Source organism: Tetrahymena thermophila (genome assembly GCF_000189635.1).
Source record: "Tetrahymena thermophila SB210 genomic scaffold scf_8254043, whole genome shotgun sequence".
NCBI classification, from domain to species: domain Eukaryota; phylum Ciliophora; class Oligohymenophorea; order Hymenostomatida; family Tetrahymenidae; genus Tetrahymena; species Tetrahymena thermophila.
The window spans coordinates 194,019-216,155 of NW_002476027.1; the positions used below are offsets into that span (position 1 = coordinate 194,019).

The window sequence follows — 22,137 nt, forward strand, 5'->3', positions numbered from 1 at the left end:
TGAGATAGATATTTTAAGTGTATTAAGAAAGATTTATTAATTTTTAGTTTAAGAAAAAAATATGTTTTAATTATCATAATCAGTTATTCATTTGATTGGCGTTATTATTTTAGGTATTTCCGTAACTCTAAGCAGTTGTTGAGTTGGTTAATGCTTTCTTTTCTTCATTTTTTTTATCAACTTTTCCCCTTATTTGTCTTAATAGCTCTTCACTATAATGTGTTACTTCTACCAAAGGGTTTTCTTCTTCAAGGAACTTAGATCCCTTTTTCTTGTATATTCTGAAACCGTAAATTCTAGGAATATAAGTGGAATTGTTTCTTGATGGGACTAAATCAGGGTATGTCTTTTATAATAAATTTTAAATGTTTAATTAAATGCTATCTTTATCATCTAAAGTTTTAATTACCATAAGAAGGATTTGAGGGAAGGAAACACCGAAATAACATCCATCGATATCAGGACATTTTTTCTTAGGAATATATACATCTTCACAACGAGGGCAATAAACCTATTAATTTGAAACAAAAATTAATTTTTAAGTTAGCCACATAAATAATAAAATATATTTGCAAAATAAATGCTACTCATTCAATAATAGCTTAATTTAATTTAAGTTAATTTTATTACTTTGACTCTGGATGTTCTAAGCTCTTCACTCATACCAACAGGTAAGACATTTTGTCTTTCACAAAGTACTCTAGGACAAACTCCGAAACGGCCCAACAAGAACTTTTCTCTCATTAAAGCTAATCCTGTAACATAAAATAAATAAATTAGTTAACTATTTTATTGTATTAAATTAAATAGAAGGAACAGTAGAAATAAATAAATAAATAAATAAATAGTCTATTATTTATTGTATGTAATTTATCTTTCTTAAATAATTTGAATAAAGTTCAAATTTTTTTATTTTAGAATGCAGCTAAATAAATTAAATCTTTAGTTAAACTGGCTTGCTTGCTAGCTTTAATGATATCTAAATCTATATTTTAATTGTTAAAATAAAATAATTTCAAAAATACCTTTTGGGGAAGTAATGAAACGAGCGTGAATTAAACCATAAACGTCAGTTGCTTCCTAGTAGATTTCTAAAAATCTATATTTTAAGAAAAGATAATTCGATTAAATATTTTTTTAATCTTTTGATAATATGCTAAAAATCTTAACAGTTTTTTTGATTAAATAACTTCAATAAATATCTATTTATATTAGGCTATCTTTAAAAACTTATATAAACAAAATAGCTACAGTTAATTTACTAAGTATTAGCTAAAAGCTATTCAATCATTTAAAATAAATATTTTGTTTTTGCTATTAAAAATAAACAATTTTTGTATTAATTACCTTTCATCTTCAAGATCATCATCATCGGGACTTTCACTGGATAAAATCATTTCAATAGTATCGCTGTTTAATAAAATGATTATTAATGGGTAATAAAGACTTTTAATTTAATAATTTTATTCTAATAAAAGCTTTAAAATATCTCTTTTTTCATAATTCTTTTCTTATTTAGTGACTATTAATTATGTTTGAAAAATTTGAGAACTTAAATCAAATTATCAAAAAAGAAGTGAAACAGATCTATTTTGGATATCTTTTTTACTTGTAGTGATTGAACTTTTGCTTAATTCCATAAAGATTAAAGTTATCTCTGATGTAATCATCATCAACTTCACATAAAAATTAGTGATCCTCAAGAGCACAAAACCAGCTAATCCAACCACCAGGAAGATCAGAATATTATGAGTCCTCTATTTTATTTATAATGCAAATTAATTTTAAATGAAAGTCAAACTATTGTATTTTATATTTTGCTTAATAAGCAAGGCTATTTTGTTTTGCTTTTAAACATTCTTTTAGCGTTTCGCTATAATTAGTGGTCCTAAGTAAACAAAAAAGCTAAAAAATTATTTTAAAGTACCTGACATATTTATTTGATTCTTTTTATTAATTTAATTTTTCTTCTTTCTTCTTACTAATTTCCTTTATTTAATTACTTAAGTTTTTTTTTTGAAAATTTTTATTTTTTAATGCTCTTTGTTAATATGAAAAACTCTAAGTTAAAAAATAAATCAAATTTAATTATCATTTATTATCAAACCTATATAAATAAAGACAACTCAACCATTTTGATATTATTTATTCATAGATATAAAAAATATATATATAATTAGGAGAAAAATTGTATCATTTCTAAGAATAAGTCCCTATCAAGCTAAACTATACATACATATATATATATATTTAATTATATATAGATAGATACTTATACACAAATTCATATTATTTCCTTTTAATTTATCAATCTCTCTTTTATCATTTCGAATTTTAATCATCAAATTTATTTCTTTAAATAATAACCATTTTTAATTTAAATAGTGATTTAAAAAGTAAATTAAATAATTTATTATGGATATGAACTAAATCTACAATTAATACTTATGAATCAATGATCAATCGAATAATTTATTGAATATAAATTTTTAATTTCTTAAGTTTTCTCATTAAATCTTTGCTTTAAATTTCTTCAAATTCATATTTGAATCATTAAAAAGTTAGGTATTTTGTTGAAATCCCAAATAAATAATTTAAATCCAAAAATTTTACTATTAAATTGAAAATTTTTATTTAACCGAATTTAAACAAAATATTTTAATTTTTTTAAATTCATAAAAAAACTCTTTGAAAATCTTAAATCAACAAAAAAATTTTATTTTATTAATTAATATAAAATAGATAATTTTATATAAACCAAATAAAATTTAATTTAATTTATAAATTCTCTATAACAGCTTTTTATCATCTAGAAGTAGTAGATGAATTGCTGTTGTTTCTTTGATGCTTACTGCTGGCATTTCTTTTTCTACTTTTATTTCTATTTTTTCTTGAATGGGAGCGAGAACGGGAACGAGAATCACTATGCTCATCTGAGCTAGATGAGGAAGAATATGAACTTGAAGAAGAAGAGCTAGAAGAGTTTGATGTCTGATCACTACTTAAATATCTTGGATTAGCATTTGCAATATTAAATAATTCTCTTTTTTCTTGTTTAGCTTTAATCTCATCTTCCAAAAATATTTTCTTTTTTATACTTTACTTTTTATCATGCATAACGAAACCATCCTTTTCATTTATATCAACTAATCTTTTATGGATTTAAGGAATCTTTTTCTAGAATTTTTTAAGTGCATAGCAAGCGAGTTTCTTTCTTTCCTTTCTGAAACAAGGCCAAACCCATGGAATGTTAACACTATTCATATAATTTTATGTTACAGCAACTGTATCAGTTACATTTATAACTGCATGCCACCATCCACCAGGTACGAAAACAGTTTCACCTGGTCCTTAAATAAATTCAATAATACCTTTATATTATTACAATATTTTAGAATGAAAACACTATTAATAATTGCAAAATCTAGTTTAGTTCTCCTTCAGCTTTCAAAAATGATAAAAATTTAAATAAAATTTAATTAAATAGTAAATGAAAAATAAAGGATTTTTGCCATGCTTTCCTATTTAATTAATATAAAAATTTTATATTTAATTTAAAAATATTCATAAAATCCAAAATAAACTCTAGATTGGTTGGTTGGTTGATTGCTTAGTGATAAAGATTGGTGAATGATAGAATGAATTTATGATGTTGTCTTTGATTGATGTATTTGCAGCAAGCAAGCAATGTTTCATCTCTCATAGAGTATTGATTGCTTCTTTTGTTAAAAAAGTAGTTTTTTACTACAACAAATGTAAAATCTACTTCCTCATGTAAAAATATTTGATTAAATTCTTCATCTTTAAAATGAGAGGATTATTTTTAAATTATTTTTTAAAATCATTTTTAAATAATCAATCAGTTTTCCTTTATTGAGAAGATCTTGGTTTGTTTATTTGTTTATTTATTTGTTTATTCTAGACAAAAAAATCTAAAATTGAATAAATTTAATATGATACCTAAATTTTCTCTTCCTTCTTCTTGAACTAGTTTAGGAAGCATTTTACAGAAATATTAAATAGCATCATCGTCTTCGCCAGTTGGAATAAATTTCTTAGCTTTAACTACAGATTTAGGAACATTTGGATCAAATAAAACCCATCTCTTATAACCCTAAAGAGAAGTATTCCAAGCAGATGTTTATAGAGGGTCTATGTGAACTGTAGTACCAGATCTTTCTGGTCCAATTAAAAACCATCTATAAGGAGGACGCTTACGCTCTCCAATATACTAAAAGAGATCTTCTCTGAAGTATTTGGGGACTTCATATTTTTCGATCATTTTACGTGCTTCTTTTATATCTTCCACTGCGGATTCAAACATATATAAAGGTGAATCGTCAGTGTTATAAACTAAATATTCAAAGAAATATTTCAACTTTATACGAATTTTTTTCCCTTTATCATCTTCTCCTACTTTGAAAGAGATGTCTTTATAACGATTGTAAATTTGCTAAAATGTCCAATACTTTTCTATATTGAAATTTCCTGCTGAGTTTGTGAAAATGCAAGGTTTGTTTTTAGACTCATAATTTTAAACAAAATATTCTGGAGTAGTTGTTAAATAATCAATTCTATCTATTTCGTCTGGACAATTTTCGAGTAAAAGCTAGCACCAGTTTGTTTTGTAATAACTACTCTTTCCCCACTCTTCTGGTTTTGTATATGTTCTATCTCTTTACTTAGCATCGTAAATCACATCAGCAGCGCTTGAACCCATGCGAGACTCTCTAAAGCGATCTGACTTTAATCCTAATTTTTTAGCTTTTGACTTTGGATCAAAAACAACTTCCTTAACTTTGCTTGAAAGATCATTATAGTAATAATTCGAATTTGTTTAATTTTCCATATCTATTTCCTTCTCTAAAAATGTCTGTATATTAATTAATTTTTCCTTTTTGTGCTTAGTAAGGCTACTTGTTATATTGTCTAAGGTGTAACTTTTTAAGGATATTAATTTTTTTTCTTAAATCTAAATTTTAGCTTAAAAATATTAATAATGAAATTTATTAATAATTCTTTCTTCTACTTTCTATTTTTACTAAAAAATTTTTTAGAACTCTTTCAATCATTTGTGCGCTAAAAAATCTAAATAAAATTCAAAAAGAAATAAGAATTTTGATTTATTAGGGCAAATATAAAATTATAATCAAATTAATTGTTAAATATTAATAATATTGCCTTTTATCTTTCATAAAAGTAATAAATAAATTTATATAAATTATAAAAAAAAGTATTAATCATCATCATTCACTAATTCGTTAATTAATTTTATGGAGATAAAAATTTTGTTTTAAAACAATATTTAAATGTGATATAAAATTATATTTTTAGTTTAATTAATAGTTAGTTAGGTCAGTTTAATTAATATTTCAAATCTTTTATAGTAATTTTGCACTTTAAGGTGATAAAAATAATTATTATTTTAGACCTTCATTTTAGTGCCTGTTTGGAGATATCATACTTGATGAGGAAGATATTTTTTGAAGTTCTTTCTTAGTAAATTCAATTTATTGCATCTGTTTCAGTTGTTTGGTCTTATTTTGTAAAATCTAAATTTCTTGGTTTGGTCTGGTCTTGTATGAATTAATGTTATTATAAACTATATTAGGCAATTATTAGTTCAATATGGCAGCTTTCTGACTTTGCTAATCTTTGCTTTACCTTTCAGTATTAGCTATTACTTATTTTTAAGGATTAGAAATGCTTTAACTTAAATTTGTAGAACTTTGACTTATTTAAAGCCTTGCTAAGAGAGGACTTAATTCCAATATTATACTAGAAGACTATTTTTTATCTGGTGAATTAATAAGCTTATTATATCTAACTTTTTCTGAAGAAATCCTTATTTGTTCTAACTCTAGATCTCCTTCCGTCTTTGCTTTGTAAGAACTATTGTTGATATTAAAATTATCTCCAATTTAATTTTAAGATATTATATATTTATGAGATAACTTTTTAGAAGGAGAAATCTAGGGTAGTGAAAGCTGAACAGTAGAAATACTAACTTAAGAATTCTATTTTTATTTTGCTTAAGCATTTTAATTTGGCTTCATTTATTATATACTAAAATTATTACTATCGTTTCCATTAATGAAGTTTAATTAAGGACTCGATTGTTGTTAAATATGATCATTTGTTTTCTATTATGAGTTTTACATATATTCTGAGTTTTAATTTTGATTATTTTCATTAACTGTTCTCTCTGTAATTGTTTTAATACTTGAAATAGACTATTATGTATTACTTTAACCTAACTACTAGAGAATTTATAAATCTAAATTTAGTTTTGATTTCATTTCACTTTGATTGTAAGTTTCTTAACCCTTTATTTCAGGTTATATCATCCTAAACAGATTATTTATTTGTTATTTTTCTTTTTGAAGCTATTTAGTTTTTTTTTTCATATATTTTTTAAACATTTTCAATTAATGTTGATCTAGCTTTTCAAACTAATCCTTATTTGTTTATTCTAAAGGAGGTTTGTGAATAATACCTTTTCTTTATAAATCATTTCTTAAATCAAGTTCTTTCATTTTTAAATTCTCAACACCTAAATCCCAAGTTTCTTGTAACATATAAAATTTTTTTTTATGTTTGCCTTACAAAACAGATAATTTTTTTTATATGGGATCTATATCTTCATTGCTATCATGACTACCACTACTACTACTTCCATGTTCATGGTTATTAGTACTTTCAGTATCTTGGAGTAGCAAGTATGATTCTAGTCTTTAGCTAGATTTATTTCTTTCTGTTTAGCTTTAAATTGTGGAAGGTATTTCTGTCTTTTCTGCTTCTGCTTAAAATTTAACAATCTTTTTGCTATCAGGTTTGGTATTGAACTTGATTGACTAAGTAACTGTTTCATTACTAAATTCACTTAAACTTACAGAACCCTAAGTTACATTTTAATTACTTATGTTTATAAATTGCTTAGAAGTTAATTCTTCTTATTTAGTTTCCTAAATGGGTTTTAGTGATAAATTCGGTCCTCTATTCTCTTCAGCTTTTCTAAATAAATTTTAAAAAGTATTGAAATATAAATTCTTACTCAATTAAGTTACTTTATTTTGGTAGTCTATGAGTTTGGGTGAGATTAAATTTCTTAGCTATATTTTTAAACTTTCTAAATCACTCCTTAAATTTCTTTTTGAATTTGCTTTTGTCTTTTAGCGTTCTAATCTTCGAAGGGGTTTATTAACTTTTATTCTTTTAAGCTTGTCATGTGCTGATAAATAATCTCCTTTTTCATAATGTCACAGTCTATTTTTTTAGATATTTAACTGATGTGTGAATTTTTATAATTTTATATTTTCCTGTTTTATTCTTCAGTAAGTGGTTCAACTTTTTATTTTTCTTGCTATACTTGCATAATTTTAGATGGATTATTAGAATTTTTTTATTTAAGCTTGTTTTCTTCTTCTTAACTCAATACTTTTTACCTAAAATTAACGTTATATTAGTTCATATATAATTCAAAAAAAAAAAAAAAACATACTTTTATAACTTCTCAGCATGATTGTAGAAGAAATTCGGATTAGGTTTTAATTCAGAGTTAACAGTTCTAACTACATTTGTAAGTGAAGGGATACTTTAGGATAACCTTAATTTAACGTGTTTTTAATTTTTATCAATTCCTTAAGAAAAATACTCATTTTAAATATCATTTACACTACCATTAAGATTATTTTTTACTTAATTATTAATATTAGTAAAACTACTATACCCATTTGGAAGTATATAGTTTTAACTTTCTTATAATCCATTATCTACTAGAGAAATTGATTAATTATTTGTTACTTTGCTTTTAGAAAACTAAGATCTTGAAGTAACGCTTCCATGTTAGTTATCAGTATAACTATTATCTTCTTTTTAGTTTTATTACCTTTTTGTAAAATTATTAGAAAAGCTAGCACTATTTAATTACTATCCTTATTTATCATTTATGCCCAGACTTTTCTCTTCATTATTTAATTAAAATAAATAACTTTTTTAACCATCCTATTGAGTAGGGGTATCTGCATCTTTCTTAAATTAATTACTTTTTTGCTTCTTTAATTTTATGACTTGCAAATCTTAAATAAGTGTTTTGTTGGCTTCCAAAGAGTAATTTATTTAATTTTTATAGAGAGGTAGGATACTATTTCTAACTATATTTTAGAATTGCACTTTCTTTGAAGGACTAGAGCTAGAGGATAAGGGTGTGTTTTCACCTAAAAGGTGTCCTACAATATTATTTGAGATTTTAAATTTCTTAACTAAGCTCTTTTTCATATTTATATCTTTTTTTTAATATTCTACAAAATTAGGCTATATTCTCTAAACATAGTCTTCAATTATTTTTACACGCATCTTCTTTTTTATGAGCATATTTTCTCTTAATTTCTCAACTATGTACTTTGGAAATCCATCAATTACTTTCTTTTTATCTAACCTTAAAAATTGAGAATCACTGGACAAAACAATTGATGTGAACAAATACTCAGAAGGTTTTAGATTCTTTTTATGGAAGTATATTTTAGATTTTTCTTCTAAAATTTCATCTCCAATTAGTTCTGCTGTTGTAAATTCACTGAATCTGTGTTAAAAAGTTTATTTCCTTACACTCTAACTTTCTTTTTCTTTATATTCTTCTAAAGTAATACTTTTTTCAAGAGCAACTCTACCACTTCTTAAAATATATATCTTTTTACATTTTTACAAAAAAAATTAAATTCATTTTTTTAAAAAATTTTAGTTTAATTTTATTTTAAACAAAATTCTATTGATGAAGATGATGTAAAAGTTTATTCTTTTAATTATACATTACAAAGTAATTTTTTTGTTTTTTCCTGATTGTAGATTACTTATTAAAAATTAGAAGATGTTTCAAATTAATAATTTTGTTTAATTGTCAAGTAGAATTTTATTGAAATCGATTTAATACGAAAGAAAAAAAATAATTGTTTACATAAGATCCCTTAACATTCTCTTATGTGAGGATCGTACCTTTGGAGATGCTAACATCTTCAAATAAATAAACTAATCTATCTTTCAATTAGGAGCTAACAATGTCATTAAAAAAAGGAAGAACATTTCCTATCCTTTAAATTTTATCTTATTTTATTTATTCTAGAACAGAAAGTACACCTAAAAATTTATCCCTCCATATAACTAAAAAACTTGATTATTCAAGTGTATAAACGCTCGCATTTCTAAACCCACCTTCCTTAAATAGCGCCTATTCACCAAAAGCTTTACCTGATTCTAATTCAGCAACTTTCCTACCTAGTTGAGGAAAAGGATTATTTTCTTATTATTCTGATTATTAATTTTCTTAATCACTATCACTATCGCTTTGATCCATTTGTTAATTTTCATCTATATGCTACTAATCCAATCGAAAGGTTGTTTAATTATGTTTTTAGGGAGTTGAAGCTTCATTTTACTTAGTAAAATTATTTTAATTAGAAACCTAATAGGATTAATTTCTGTTATTTTCATTATCGTTACCATCTGCATTTTATTAAGAATTTTTTCTTTCTGCTTATTAATCATTTTATTAGTTATTTTCTTTGGGTTTTGAGTTAACTTTTTATAATTTTGTAGGTTATTCGTTTTTTTCGTTACCTTGATTAAATAACTCTTCTTAAAGTGGCTTAATGTTAATACCTACTTTTCCTTTCAATATTATAAACATTTTATTATTAGAAGGCTCTTTTTCTTTAAATATTAAAGTATTTGCTTCTAACTAAGCAAACTCAACATTTCTCCAAACCTATTAACAAAAAATTAATTCATTAGTTACTATAAATTTAATATCATAAATAAATAAATATAGATAAAGTATATATTTTTAATTTGTATTTTCAATTTTTAGCGAGAATATATTAAATAACTTAAATTCTAAAGTTTTTTCTTGTTTTTTAATTCTCTTTCAAAACCAAATGAATTGCTTTAATTTTGAATAAACCTTTTATCACTATATTTATTGATCACATAATATTTAAATAGTATTGACTTCATTATCTAATACTCATTCATGCATAATTTAAGCAAATAATTTTTAATAAATTGCATTTAATTTCGATCTAAAGAATTAATCTTACTTCATGAAGAAGCAGATCGTTGATTTGTGAACCTCCCTCTGAGCGCAGCTTGTCAAAAAAACTTAAATTCTTAAAATATTCATCAAGTTATTCTGCCTAAATAGCAGGCCTATTTTGTTCTGATAGGATTTGAAGAATATTGCTTGGCTATAAAATTATTTAGATTATAAAAATGTATTAAGATGTAATTTATATTTGAGAAAATATACAAGGAATTATGATTCTAGCTACTTGAAATTGTCTGTTTCAGAACTTTTTTGTTCCAAAAAATTGCTTTAATCTAAATCTTAACTTGAAGGGTGAGTATTTTAATCTGTAAAAGTACTCATAGCTGATAGTATTTGCTTAATTTACTTTATTTATTAATTATTTAAATTAGCCAATATAATAATGATTGTTTATTTTTTTTTTATTAACCAAATTTTAATGCTTTAAAACTACCTAATAATATAATTTTGTAGTTTTTTTCATTCATATCAAGTATAAGTGATGAATACAAATAGATAATACAAATGCATAATATAAATTAAATGGCTCATATTTTTTAATCTAAAAAATTGTTTGAATATCCTGACAAATATCTGAATCATATGCATATGTACTTTACACCTTTCTGTGAAAATAATAAACAATTTTAAGCTCGTATTAGAATAAACTTATATTTTTACCTAGTTAACTATTATTTGATTTTTAATATTTTTAAAGTATGACCTAAATCTAAAGAAAAAGTTTCTATATCCTGATATTTCCTACTCAATTCAATTCAAACTCTTTATCATTTTTTAATTATTTAATTAATCAATTAATCAATTTAAAATAATTATTCTATTAGCTGTATCAATTCTTTATTTAACAAAATTAAAATAATATTAATTTAACACCATTTATTTGACTTGATTTTATAATTTAATAACTTTGTGATTATGAATTTTTTTTTTCATCATAATGAAGTAATTTTTAATAAATTAGAAGTTGGTTCAAATAATATAAATAAGTCAATTATAATTTTATGTATCTTTCAAATGAAGAAAATAAATTAAATTAAAAATTATAAGATAAAAACAATAATTTAAAATAATTTTTATTTAAATAACTTGAAAAATAAATAAACAAAAAAAATAACTTTTTTATAATAACAACCAATTGATTATTAAATTTGATGAAAAAGGTAGCTTATCTCTTTAAAATATTTATTTAATATGATTTTAAATATTAAAATTATTTAATAAGTTTTAATTACTTAATTATGTCTTAAAAATTGATATAATTGATAGATTACTATTTGCTTTTTTGAGTTATTTTTTAAATGAAAAATTAAAGATTTTTAATCCTTTTAAATTATATTTTAATATTTAATAAATTATATTTCTTTTTTCTATACAGCTCAAATTTATTTTCATTACTACTTTTGAATATATTTAAAAAATGTTTGACACTTAGACTAAAAAGTGATAAATTTGAATGAATAGTAACATAATTTATCATATAAACATAATATAAACTCTATTTACTAATTTAAATTAACAATATATTTTATTGTTTTTTATGATTTTTAAAAATTATTAAAAAAAAATAAATTATATTTACTTCATCTAAATTAGTTTTAATTAATTATTAATTTGAATTAATATCATAAAATATTTCTAATATAATAAAAATAGTTATTATTAATTAATAGTATGAGCTAATAATTTTAAGTTAATTGATTCAAATTAGATATAATATATATTCATCATAAATTTACCATTTTCTGTTTATGATCGATCTATAAACAAAACGATAAATATTTATAAATAATCAAGTCGGGAGATGATTATATCTAGTAATTAAATAATGGTACTATTCAATAAGTATTACAAAATTAATATAAAACAAATTTTATTAATAGATTTTTATTTCGAGTATTATCAAAGTCATTTGCTAACTAACATTTTGAATAATTAAGTTCATGTTTGAGTTTTTATTAAATAAATAATTTATAAAAACAGATACAAATAATGCTATAATACGTAGGAATACTATATTATTTAACTCCCACCGAGCACTAAATTTTTTAAAGAGCACAAGATAAGGCCCTAAAAAATATTTTTTTTCAATATTTAGTTGGTATTTAATTATGGCATATTTAGAATAAAGTTTTGAAGGTCTATTAAATAATATTTATTAAGAGTAAGATTAAAAATGTTACTCCAGTAAATGAAAGCGCTAAGATTTAATAATTTTGAAAGGATAATTTTATAAATAACATTTACTTTTAGTTATATTCGAATTTACAAGTGCTTATTTTTAAATGTGTAAGCTAAAAAATTATTAAAAATTCAGGTTTTTAATTAATTCTGATAGATGGTAAAGCAAATACTTTTTATCGATTTTAGTTTATTTTTAATAAATACTAATGATTAATTAAATTTATTTACATTAACTAAAGAAAGATAGAAAATGTAAGAAAGTGCTAGCTTTTGTTTTTAAATTTTGTAAATAAAGTTTTATTTCAAATAAAAATAAATATTAAGATACTTAATTGAATGTATTAAAAATTCTTAGGATTATTCACAAAAGCAAAATGAAAGTAAATTTAGTTTGAAGCTTGAAAAACAATACTTTTTTATCTTTTTTTTTGATTTTATGTGGTAACTCTTATTTATATGTCTTTAGAATTCATCCTAATGAACCTAAAAATAAGAATTTTTATTATTGATAATGAGCAATAAAAATAAATCCTCGCCTCTTACAAGCAACTAAAAAGTATTTATAAATTAAAAATTCTATTTTTTATGGAATTTTAACCTAATTCTTATTTTTCTAATTATTTATTTCTATAAATATCATTTAAATACTAATAAAAATTTTTGTAAACAATAAAATTGAAGAAATATAATAAATTAATATAAATATATATTTAATAAACTGTCCTGTATTACTGGAACAACTCGAATATATTATCTTAATTTAAAATACTATATTTAAATATCAAAATTGTTATTAAAAAAACCAATAATTCTTTTTGAATCTCGTTTTAGTAAGCAGTGTGCTTTAACAAATTGAGAAATCATAACTTAAAAATATATTTCTGAAATTTCAGCTTACTTAATAAAAATTAATTAATATCAGAACAAATACCAACCATTCTAAATATTTAATGAGTTTCATACATTAGATCAACTGTAATTTATTACTTTCATAATACGCATTTCTTAATTATTTTGAATTCATAATAAATATATGGATATTAAAATTTTTTCTAAATTTCTAATTACCACAAATTTAATTCGAGATATTTCATATCATTCATTTTTCTAGATGGAGTTAAAACATAATGCATAAAAAAGTATAAGGCAATTTAAAGGTTGTTTTGAATGACTTGAATAGAAAAAGAAACTAAATATTTTTAGCTTATAAATTTTATTTTTTAAAATACATTTGAAAAATAATCAAAAGGTTGACAGGCATTAAGGTTTTTGAGTACTGAATGTTTTTTATAGTTAAAAATCGAAGAAAAAGTAATATTTAGTTCTAATTTATTCACATTTTAATTTATTTTTAGGATTGAATTCTTCTAAAAAATAACTTTAATCTCCCCTAAATAAATACATACAAACACTCAAATATATTACCATAAATTTGATATTTCATGTAATATTGCTTTTATAATTAAAATAGCTATCTTAATTTTCAAAGTTCATTGATCGATAAATAAATAAATAAATAATTTGTATTCATTAATTAGATTGTAATTCACAAACATGATTAATATATATTGAATTATAAAAAAAGCGTTCTGCATTTAAGAATTGTTGTTATAATAAATTCATATAAATAAATAAAAAAAATTTAAAGGGATTCAATCAAAAAATAAAACAAGAATAATAAAAAGAATCAAATTTAGGTAATAGCATTAGAATAATTAAGGTTTATAAAACAGAACTGAAGAATACACTAATGTCTGAGATAGATAACAAAGGATCAAACTAAGATCCTACTGCAATGGGAGAAAACAACAATTAATATTAATAAGATGTTATGAACCATTAAAATAATGAGTCTAACCAGAAAGAAAAATTAAACTAAAATCACCATAAAGAAAAGCTCGACATCAACCTTCACTCAAATAATGATGAAAAGCTTAAGAAGTCCAATACTAAGTAAAAAGATAATAACAGTGATAAAGGCTCTGATGAAGATGACGAAGATGAAATTAAATCTATCCACTTAAAGGCTCCTGAAGACAAGGGGTGCATTGGTAAATTCGGAATTTCAAAAGAAAAGCTGATGGCCATTGCTTATGCTTGTTAAGATAGAAATTTTTCAGAAGATGTAGATCTACTTGAATCAGTAGAAGGAGTTGAAATGTTAGAAAAACACCTTCATACTAATTTTAAAGATGGATTAAATGATGACCCATAAGAATTTCTTGAAAGAAAAGAAGCGTTTGGAGATAATTAAAAAGTAGCTATCCCACTTAAAACATTTTTTGAACTATTCATAGAAGCTCTAGATGATTTCACTGTTAAACTCCTGATTGTAGCAGCAGCTGCAGCTTTAATTTTAGAAATGGCTTTAGCATCACCTGATGATAGATCAATAGCTTGGATAGATGGTTTTGGTATTTTTGTAGCAGTACTGATAGTAGGTTTTGTTACATCTACAAATAACTACTAAAAAGTAAGTATTATATAACTTAATTATTTCATTTATTATAAAAAAAGATAAAAAGTTAAATTCGAATGCACATGCAAAAAGGCATTGGTTTTTAACTATCTATAAAAAATTAAGAAAATTTTAATTATCTTTAACAAAAGATTGATAAATAAATCACTATTTATCTATCATACTGATAGAATAAACAATAAACAAAACCACCTTACAAAAGATAGACTTTTGCTTATTTATACTTTTAGAACACATATTTTTAATTATCCATTTTTAACAACAAATAAAAGGAAAGACAATTTGCAAAATTAAATTCAGTTTCAGATGAATCAAAAATAGTTACAGTAATTAGAAATGGCAAACCCTCAAACATTCATATGTCATTAGTTTAGGTTGGAGATGTTGTTGTCCTTAATGAAGGTATGGAAATACCTGCAGATGGTATAATATTGGAAGCATCAGAGTTAACAACTGATGAATCTGCTATGACTGGTGAAACAGGTATCAAAAATAAATTGAAGCAAATTAAAATAATCAACGCTTATTTTTAAATTAATATTAAAAGACCCTATAAAGAAATAAGTTTTGAAAGAATGCATTTAAATTAGAAATCAAATTATTAATAGCGGTGAAAAAAATACTTCTTCTCGCCATGAAGTACCTTCAGTAGTTATAATGTCTGGAACAAGAGTAATTATTTTAGTTTAAAATGTTATACTCAGCAAGAAAAATACTAATAATAACAGCAAAATTAATGAATTTTAATTGTAAAAAATAAAGGTTTTATAGGGAGAAGGTAAAATGGTGGTAGCTGTTGTAGGAGATTACAGTTGCGCAGGAAAAATTTCTGCTTTATTAAGAACTTAAGAACTAGCAGCTACTCCTTTGTAATAAAAATTAGAAGCTATAGCCAGAGATATTGGTTACTTTGGTCTCTACTCTGCTATTCTTATTTATGTTGTATTAGTTATAAGATTTGCTATTGAAGCTGGTATTTAGGGAAGCGATTTTGATCCTAAAAGTTTACTTGATTTGTTACACTATTTAATTCTAGCTATTACTGTTGTAGCAGTAGCTATTCCTGAAGGCTTACCTCTCTCTGTCACCATTTCTTTAGCTTTTTCGGTGAAAAAAATGCTTAAAGATTAAAATTTAGTAAAGTAATTGTAAGCTTGTGAAACAATGGGAGGTGCTAATTGCATTTGTTCAGATAAAACAGGTATTTATTTATTTAAATTCTTTATATAATCTTTTAAATGATAAAAATTTTGGTTAGATTTTTTAATAACTTGTGTATTTTTAATTAGGAACTTTAACTAAAAATGAAATGACATTAACTGATTGGTGGAACGATGAACTTAAATCCTTTGAAAGAGAAGCTTAATTCAATTTAAGATAGGATTAAAATATGTCTGAATATTCAGAGTAGATTTTTAAAGAGCAAATTGCTGTTAATTCTGCTGCCTTACTTCGCCCTTCATAAAAAGGTTCGAAAACAGAAATTGCTGCCCTTAAATTACTAGAATTAGCTGGATATAATTATGAAGACATACGTAATTAATTCTAGGCAGAGCATAAATTTCCTTTTAACTCTAAAAGAAAAAGAATGAGTGTAATTGTCAAAGTAAAATCATTGAATGGAGGTACTACTCGCAGAATTTATGTAAAAGGTGCCTCAGAATTAGTTTTAGCTTCATGTACAAAGTGGCACAAAAAGTAAGATGACCAAATTCTTCCAATTGATGAAAAAACTAGATAAAAAATGCTAGAAAGCATCAAGAATATGGCTGATAAAGCTCTAAGAACTTTAGTTTGTGCCTATAAAGATATTCCTGATAATGCTGATATTACTACTAAAAATGAGCTAGGAGTATTTAATATTGAAACAACTGACCTTACTTTACATGCTATCTTTGGTATTTATGATGTAGTTAGACCAGAAGTTCCTGGTGCAATTGAAAAATGTAAATTATTTTTTTATGCTTTAAATTATTTTTAATAATTTTGATTATATAATAGGTAAAATTGCATAGATTAAAGTTAGAATGGTTACTGGTGATAATAAAGATACAGCAAGAGCTATAGCAAAGGAATGTGGAATTATTTCTGCTGCTGATGATAGCAATCCTTATTCAGTTTTAGAAGGTATATTAAAATTTTTTTAAGAAATAATCAAAAACTCAATCTTAATTTTGTTAAATTTATTATTTTAATTTTAAATAGGTCCTGATTTTATCTAAAAGATTGGGGGTGTTGTCTGTAAAAAACATAAAACTCCTACTTGTGATTGTGCAAGAGATAAAAAAACTGCAGCAAAGAATGGAGTAGATTTAAGAGTTGATACTATTTTGAATGGAGATGTTTTTGATAAAATTGTTCCTAATTTAAATGTTCTCTCACGTTCTCGTCCTGAAGATAAATATGCATTAGTTACTGGTCTTATTGAAAGAGGTAACGTTGTTGCAGTTACTGGTGATGGTACCAATGATGCACCTGCTTTAAAGAAAGCTGATATTGGATTTGCTATGGGTATAGCTGGAACAGAAGTTGCTAAAGAAGCTGCTGATATTGTTATTCTTGATGATAACTTTAAAAGTATTCTTGCAGCAGTGCTTTGGGGGAGAAATATTTATGAATGTATCAAAAAATTCCTTTAATTCTAACTTACAGTCAATGTTGTAGCTGTCTCTATTACTTTGATTGGTGCAGCTGTTATAAAGTAGGAAGTTCTATCTCCCATTTAAATGCTTTGGTAATAAATTAATAAATTATTTTAAACGAACAGATAGATAAAATTTAATAAATAATTATAGGGTTAATCTAATCATGGATACATTTGCATCATTAGCTTTGGCTACTGAACCTCCCAGTGAATATTTACTTAAGATGAAGCCACATGATAGAGATGAATATATTATTTCTCGTAAAATGTTCAAGCACATCATCTTTTAGGCCATATTTTAACTTATTATAATGCTTATATTTATTTTTGCTGGCCCTGATTTTATTCCTGAATATAGCGATGATTTCGACCATAGATTCATAGGCGATAAAAAAAATCCTTACTATAGCACAGGTGAGTTTTGGAGAACTAAGTACAGTAATCCTCAAGGTACTAAGGTAGTTTAGGGTAGATTGATGGATATAAATGGTGTAGATAAAATGTATAAACCTGTTATGGATGAATATAATGTTCCATCCCGTCATTTCACTTGTATTTTTAACGTCTTCGTTATGATGCAAGTATTTAACTTTTTGAATTCAAGAAAAATACAGTAAATATTTTAATAATTTATCTTTTATCTGACTCTTTAATTTAATTTTTTTTTTTTAAATAAAATAGTGATGAATTTAACATTTTATCTGGTATTGAAAAGAATCCTCTTTTCTTCTTGATTATCTTTATTATCTTATTTTTCCAAGTTATCTTAATTACATTTGCAGGTATTGCCTTTAATTGTTATTCATATTATGGACTTACTGTATAGCAATGGTTTATTTGTATTGGGTTTGGTGCTTTAGGAATTATAGTTTCATTCATAGTTAAATTTATTCCTGATACAATATTCCCTGAAATAGGAAAGAAATAAGTAGATCCTATTTAAACTGAATCTAAAATATTAGCTCTCAAAGGTAATAGAGGCGAATCAGGTTTATAACGTAAATTTTCCTCTTTAAATGTTGGACATAATAAAAATCAAAATGGCGGTGGTGGTAGTATTAAAGTAAACTGAGTAAACTGATAATAACTAACATTTGATTAGTTAATCCTTAAATTTAGATAATAAAACATCAATTTAAGTGAAAAAAATTTACTTTTTCTTTTTTAATATAAATTAAAATTTAAATCAATATTAAAAATATTTTTATATACCACTAAACAAACAAAAAATTCTCTTTAATTTATAAAACTGTTAGTTAGTTCATTCATACGTATACAATTTATATTTTGTTATTACTTATAGTTTATTCAATTTTTAATTAAATATTAATTAGCATTTCTCTCTTAAATATATTTTCATTTTGGTATTAACTGTTCAATATTTTATTTAAAGGAATAATTTATATTTATTAAATTTAACTTAAATAGTCTAATTATTTCATAATAAATATTTATCGAGATCAATGTTGATTGTAACTAAAAGCCAATTGATACGTTCTTGGGTTTAGTTCATAAAACATTAATTCAACTGCAATAAAATTTTAACTTTTTCATCTTTTAAAATTAAATAAAAAATTTTTTATATACAAAATAATATGAAAATGAACTAAATAAAAAAAATTTTTAATTAAAAATAATTTTTCGAAAATATTCTAATTTTAATCATATATAATTTTAAAAAAACACTTATTAATACAATTACTTATCAATACTTTATATTCACTAAGGTGTATAAAGTATAGTTAAAAAGAAAATAATGCTTCATATAAAATAATAAAAATAAATTATAAAACATGCTTAAATAATTTTTGAAATTATTTTAATAAATTAATGAAAAAATATTTATTATTTTTTGAGAATATTAATTATTTCTTTATGATAAATAATTTAATCCTATTTATTATGACTTCAAACTATTAGATTTATTAAGAAAATATTATTTTAGAATTTAAATCAAAGCAAACTAATAATAGGATATCTCTCAGCCGAACGAACTAAATTCGCAATAAGTAATATACAGAAATCCATCAGTAGATTTATAAGATTTATATAAATCAGACAAACGCGAACCTATTTATTTTAATTTTAAAAACTTTAAAAAATAATTCATTGTAGATCAAATTCTAGTTTGTTAAAAAAATGATTATAAATTCATTTTTCTATAAATATAGTTCCAAATCTAAATGTATGTTAAATTTAATCAATTAACTACCTAAGTTTAAAAGTTTTAGCTATTCCATGAAACCGTTATGTACAAATATTGATACAGCTTCATTTTCATTTAATTTAATATTATTTCTGATTACTGATTAAACCTTCAATATGTCCATTTTGCCTTAAATAACTAGTCTTTATTTTCAAACAAAATATGGTAAAATTTTAAAATATTTTCTTTTTAAAGGTACGAATCTTATTTTTATTTAAATTTAATAAAATTACTTGAGCTTTTTAAAATCATCAAGCTTTGAATTAGGATGTTTTTCAATAATTAATGGAACATAGTCAGGATATTGATCTAAAATTTATTTACATTCTTTTATTCTCTAATTAACTGGAGTTATGTATTTGTATAGGATATGTGTTAAATCTTGATTTTACGACTTATTTTACTATATAATTTCAAATAGCCTTTACATCATTTTTATTCTTGTTGGAATTACTTTAAAATGAAAACTTTTTAAGACTTTAAATATTTTTAGAATTTTTTTCTATTTATTTTTTATCAGAAACGATAGAGTATTTTTTATTGAATTTTCTATTAATTATAATATAAGCCAGTCAAATTCCTATCAAAAATTTAATGCAATACATTAAAATTGTCTATATTAAGAATTAAATAGAAAGAAATGATATTCTTAGTGCTTAAAATGTCTATTAATCTAAATTATTTGAGTTTAAATGCCGCCAATTATAAAAATTATTTTAAATCTTCTTCTAAGGTTTTAAGAAAATTAGAAAATAAAAAAATAATATTTTTTAATTACTTAAATTAATTCCATTTTGATTTAAAAATTATTTCAAATAATTTATTTTTTAAGTATTAAAATTAATTTAATAAAATATTATTCTGTTGTTTAAAAATTTTATTAAATTACTTAAGAATTTATCTAATTTATATTTTAAATTTCTATGATATTATATGTACAAACAAATTTAAATAATATTTTTAATAGTTCCCTCATTTCTTTTTTTTTGGTTATTCATTTTAAGATTCTAAAGTTTTCATAAGCTCCTCAACTTCTTCATCATTTTAATGTTCTTCTTTTTCATGATTTTCATGCTCATCAGGATTTTCTTCGCTATATTTACCAAATTCTCCTTCAAGTGAAGGATCATTTTCTTAGATCTCTTAATTATCTTTTTTATTTTAATCCTCTTCCCCTTCTTTCTTTTCACTAGTTTCAGTTTCTTCATCAGAGCTTTCTTCATCACTATCTTATTTCTCATTAAGTTCTTCTTCTTACTTTCTTAGTTCTTCTTCTTATTTTTTTAGTTCTTCTTCTTGATTAACATTGGCATCTTCACTTTCTAAAGTACTTTCTAATATTTCATCTTAAGCATCTTTAACATCCTTTTTAGCTTCAGGTTTTTTGTCAAAAACTAAGTTTTCATCATCTAAAAATCCATTAATTTCTCTCCATTACATTTCAGCAGAATTTCCTCCTAACTATTCAACAAGCATATCTTTAGCGTTCAAAATTTTTGCTTAGATGTAAGCAGATCCTCCATTTTCGGGTTTGTTTTTTGAATACAAGAATAAGTATTGCTATATTTATAAATTAAGTATAAAATTTTATTTATTCTACCTCTAATTTTTTAATAAACTTCATTTCATTCATTATTTTTGGTAAATAACACTTTAATAAATACTTTTTTTTAGTCAAAAAGAATATAAAAATTTACTTCCATAACCATTTTGAGTGTAGGTTTAGTTTCGCTTTCAATCCCCAATATTTTGAATGCTTCCAACTAAGACATTTTATGTATATTATTTTTAGAAGTAGCATCTGTGCTCTTATTTTAAAGATTCTCAAAAGGATTAAAAGCCTTAACTTTTTCAAAGTTTAAGTAATTCAATATATTAAGTTTATGATGCTTAAAAATGTCATTCCAATCGAACTTGTATACTTTCTTCCCTTAAGCTGCATTATTTTCTTTTTTTATATTGAATTTTTATTGTTATTAATGATAATAATGCAAAGATATTTTAATTACTCTTTAATGTACTTGAGTATGCTGAACGAAATGATTTAGCAAATGAGGTAACAACTTTAATTATAACTTTTTAAAAAAAAGGATTTGGTACCATTTATTTACCTATTATCTATTTTATTTATATTTGTATTATATTAGCTTTTATTCTTATATTTAAGTTAGAAAATTTCAACCAAGCTAAGGCTTCTGATTTAGTAAAAAAGATACAATAATTAAATTAATTTGTTTTTCTTTAAAAGCTTAAAACAGTTCAAACAAATTTCTACAAGCAAGTAGCTAATCAATTAAATTTGTTTTTCTTTAAATAGGAACATCTCAAATTTTTTAGAAATTTCTATTAACAATTATATTTATAATTACTAACAATAAAATGTTAGCTTATCCTTGCATGCTTTCTAACATATTTTAAAAATAATAGATTACTATATTAATAAATTTAATTTATGATTTATTTTAGTAATTTAGATTTTGGCGTAAGAGTAAAATTTCGAATCCGAAAACATAGTTTAAATATAAAAA

At 23.1% G+C, this 22,137-nt stretch overlaps 6 protein-coding genes across 6 annotated transcripts; 1 reads left to right on the plus strand and 5 right to left on the minus strand. All coding sequences in view use genetic code 6, as the record gives it.

Annotated features, from left to right (window-relative positions):
* Nucleotides 1–79: 79 nt before the first annotated feature.
* Nucleotides 80–1,934, minus strand: TTHERM_00780530 (casein kinase II beta chain, putative; the record flags this gene model as incomplete). Its single annotated transcript, XM_001026209.2, has 7 exons — nucleotides 80–346; nucleotides 410–511; nucleotides 631–755; nucleotides 1,026–1,099; nucleotides 1,348–1,410; nucleotides 1,610–1,757; nucleotides 1,928–1,934. 7 exons carry the CDS (start codon nucleotides 1,932–1,934, stop codon nucleotides 80–82), a joined length of 786 nt encoding a protein of 261 aa, XP_001026209.2.
* Nucleotides 1,935–2,805: 871 nt separating this feature from the next.
* TTHERM_000780519 (JmjC domain protein) lies at nucleotides 2,806–4,849 on the minus strand (the record flags this gene model as incomplete). Its single annotated transcript, XM_012800631.1, has 2 exons — nucleotides 2,806–3,371; nucleotides 3,961–4,849. The coding sequence occupies 2 exons, from the start codon at nucleotides 4,847–4,849 to the stop codon at nucleotides 2,806–2,808; spliced, it is 1,455 nt and encodes a 484-aa protein (XP_012656085.1).
* Nucleotides 4,850–5,372: 523 nt separating this feature from the next.
* TTHERM_00780520 (JmjC domain protein) lies at nucleotides 5,373–10,504 on the minus strand (the record flags this gene model as incomplete). Its single annotated transcript, XM_001026208.2, has 6 exons — nucleotides 10,301–10,504; nucleotides 10,092–10,238; nucleotides 8,954–9,760; nucleotides 7,502–8,688; nucleotides 7,068–7,445; nucleotides 5,373–7,014 (listed from the first exon to the last, which is right to left on the minus strand). The coding sequence occupies exons 1-6, from the start codon at nucleotides 10,418–10,420 to the stop codon at nucleotides 5,373–5,375; spliced, it is 4,281 nt and encodes a 1,426-aa protein (XP_001026208.2). The 5' UTR covers nucleotides 10,421–10,504.
* Nucleotides 10,505–14,030: 3,526 nt separating this feature from the next.
* TTHERM_00780510 (calcium-translocating P-type ATPase, PMCA-type protein) lies at nucleotides 14,031–18,475 on the plus strand (the record flags this gene model as incomplete). The annotated part of the gene is made up of 9 exons (XM_001026207.2): nucleotides 14,031–14,753; nucleotides 15,032–15,242; nucleotides 15,307–15,431; nucleotides 15,522–15,960; nucleotides 16,049–16,705; nucleotides 16,761–16,886; nucleotides 16,965–17,493; nucleotides 17,555–18,016; nucleotides 18,085–18,475. The coding sequence occupies 9 exons, from the start codon at nucleotides 14,031–14,033 to the stop codon at nucleotides 18,473–18,475; spliced, it is 3,663 nt and encodes a 1,220-aa protein (XP_001026207.2).
* A 703-nt stretch (nucleotides 18,476–19,178) lies between these two features.
* TTHERM_000780499 (autophagy protein Atg8 ubiquitin-like protein) lies at nucleotides 19,179–20,142 on the minus strand. Its single transcript, XM_012800632.1, has 3 exons — nucleotides 19,843–20,142; nucleotides 19,616–19,752; nucleotides 19,179–19,473 (listed from the first exon to the last, which is right to left on the minus strand). The coding sequence occupies exons 1-3, from the start codon at nucleotides 20,040–20,042 to the stop codon at nucleotides 19,385–19,387; spliced, it is 426 nt and encodes a 141-aa protein (XP_012656086.1). The 5' UTR covers nucleotides 20,043–20,142; the 3' UTR covers nucleotides 19,179–19,384.
* A 439-nt stretch (nucleotides 20,143–20,581) lies between these two features.
* On the minus strand, nucleotides 20,582–21,712 carry TTHERM_00780500 (Pam16 protein; the record flags this gene model as incomplete). The annotated part of the gene is made up of 3 exons (XM_001026206.3): nucleotides 20,582–21,169; nucleotides 21,307–21,557; nucleotides 21,619–21,712. The coding sequence occupies 3 exons, from the start codon at nucleotides 21,710–21,712 to the stop codon at nucleotides 20,582–20,584; spliced, it is 933 nt and encodes a 310-aa protein (XP_001026206.3).
* Nucleotides 21,713–22,137: the final 425 nt, after the last annotated feature.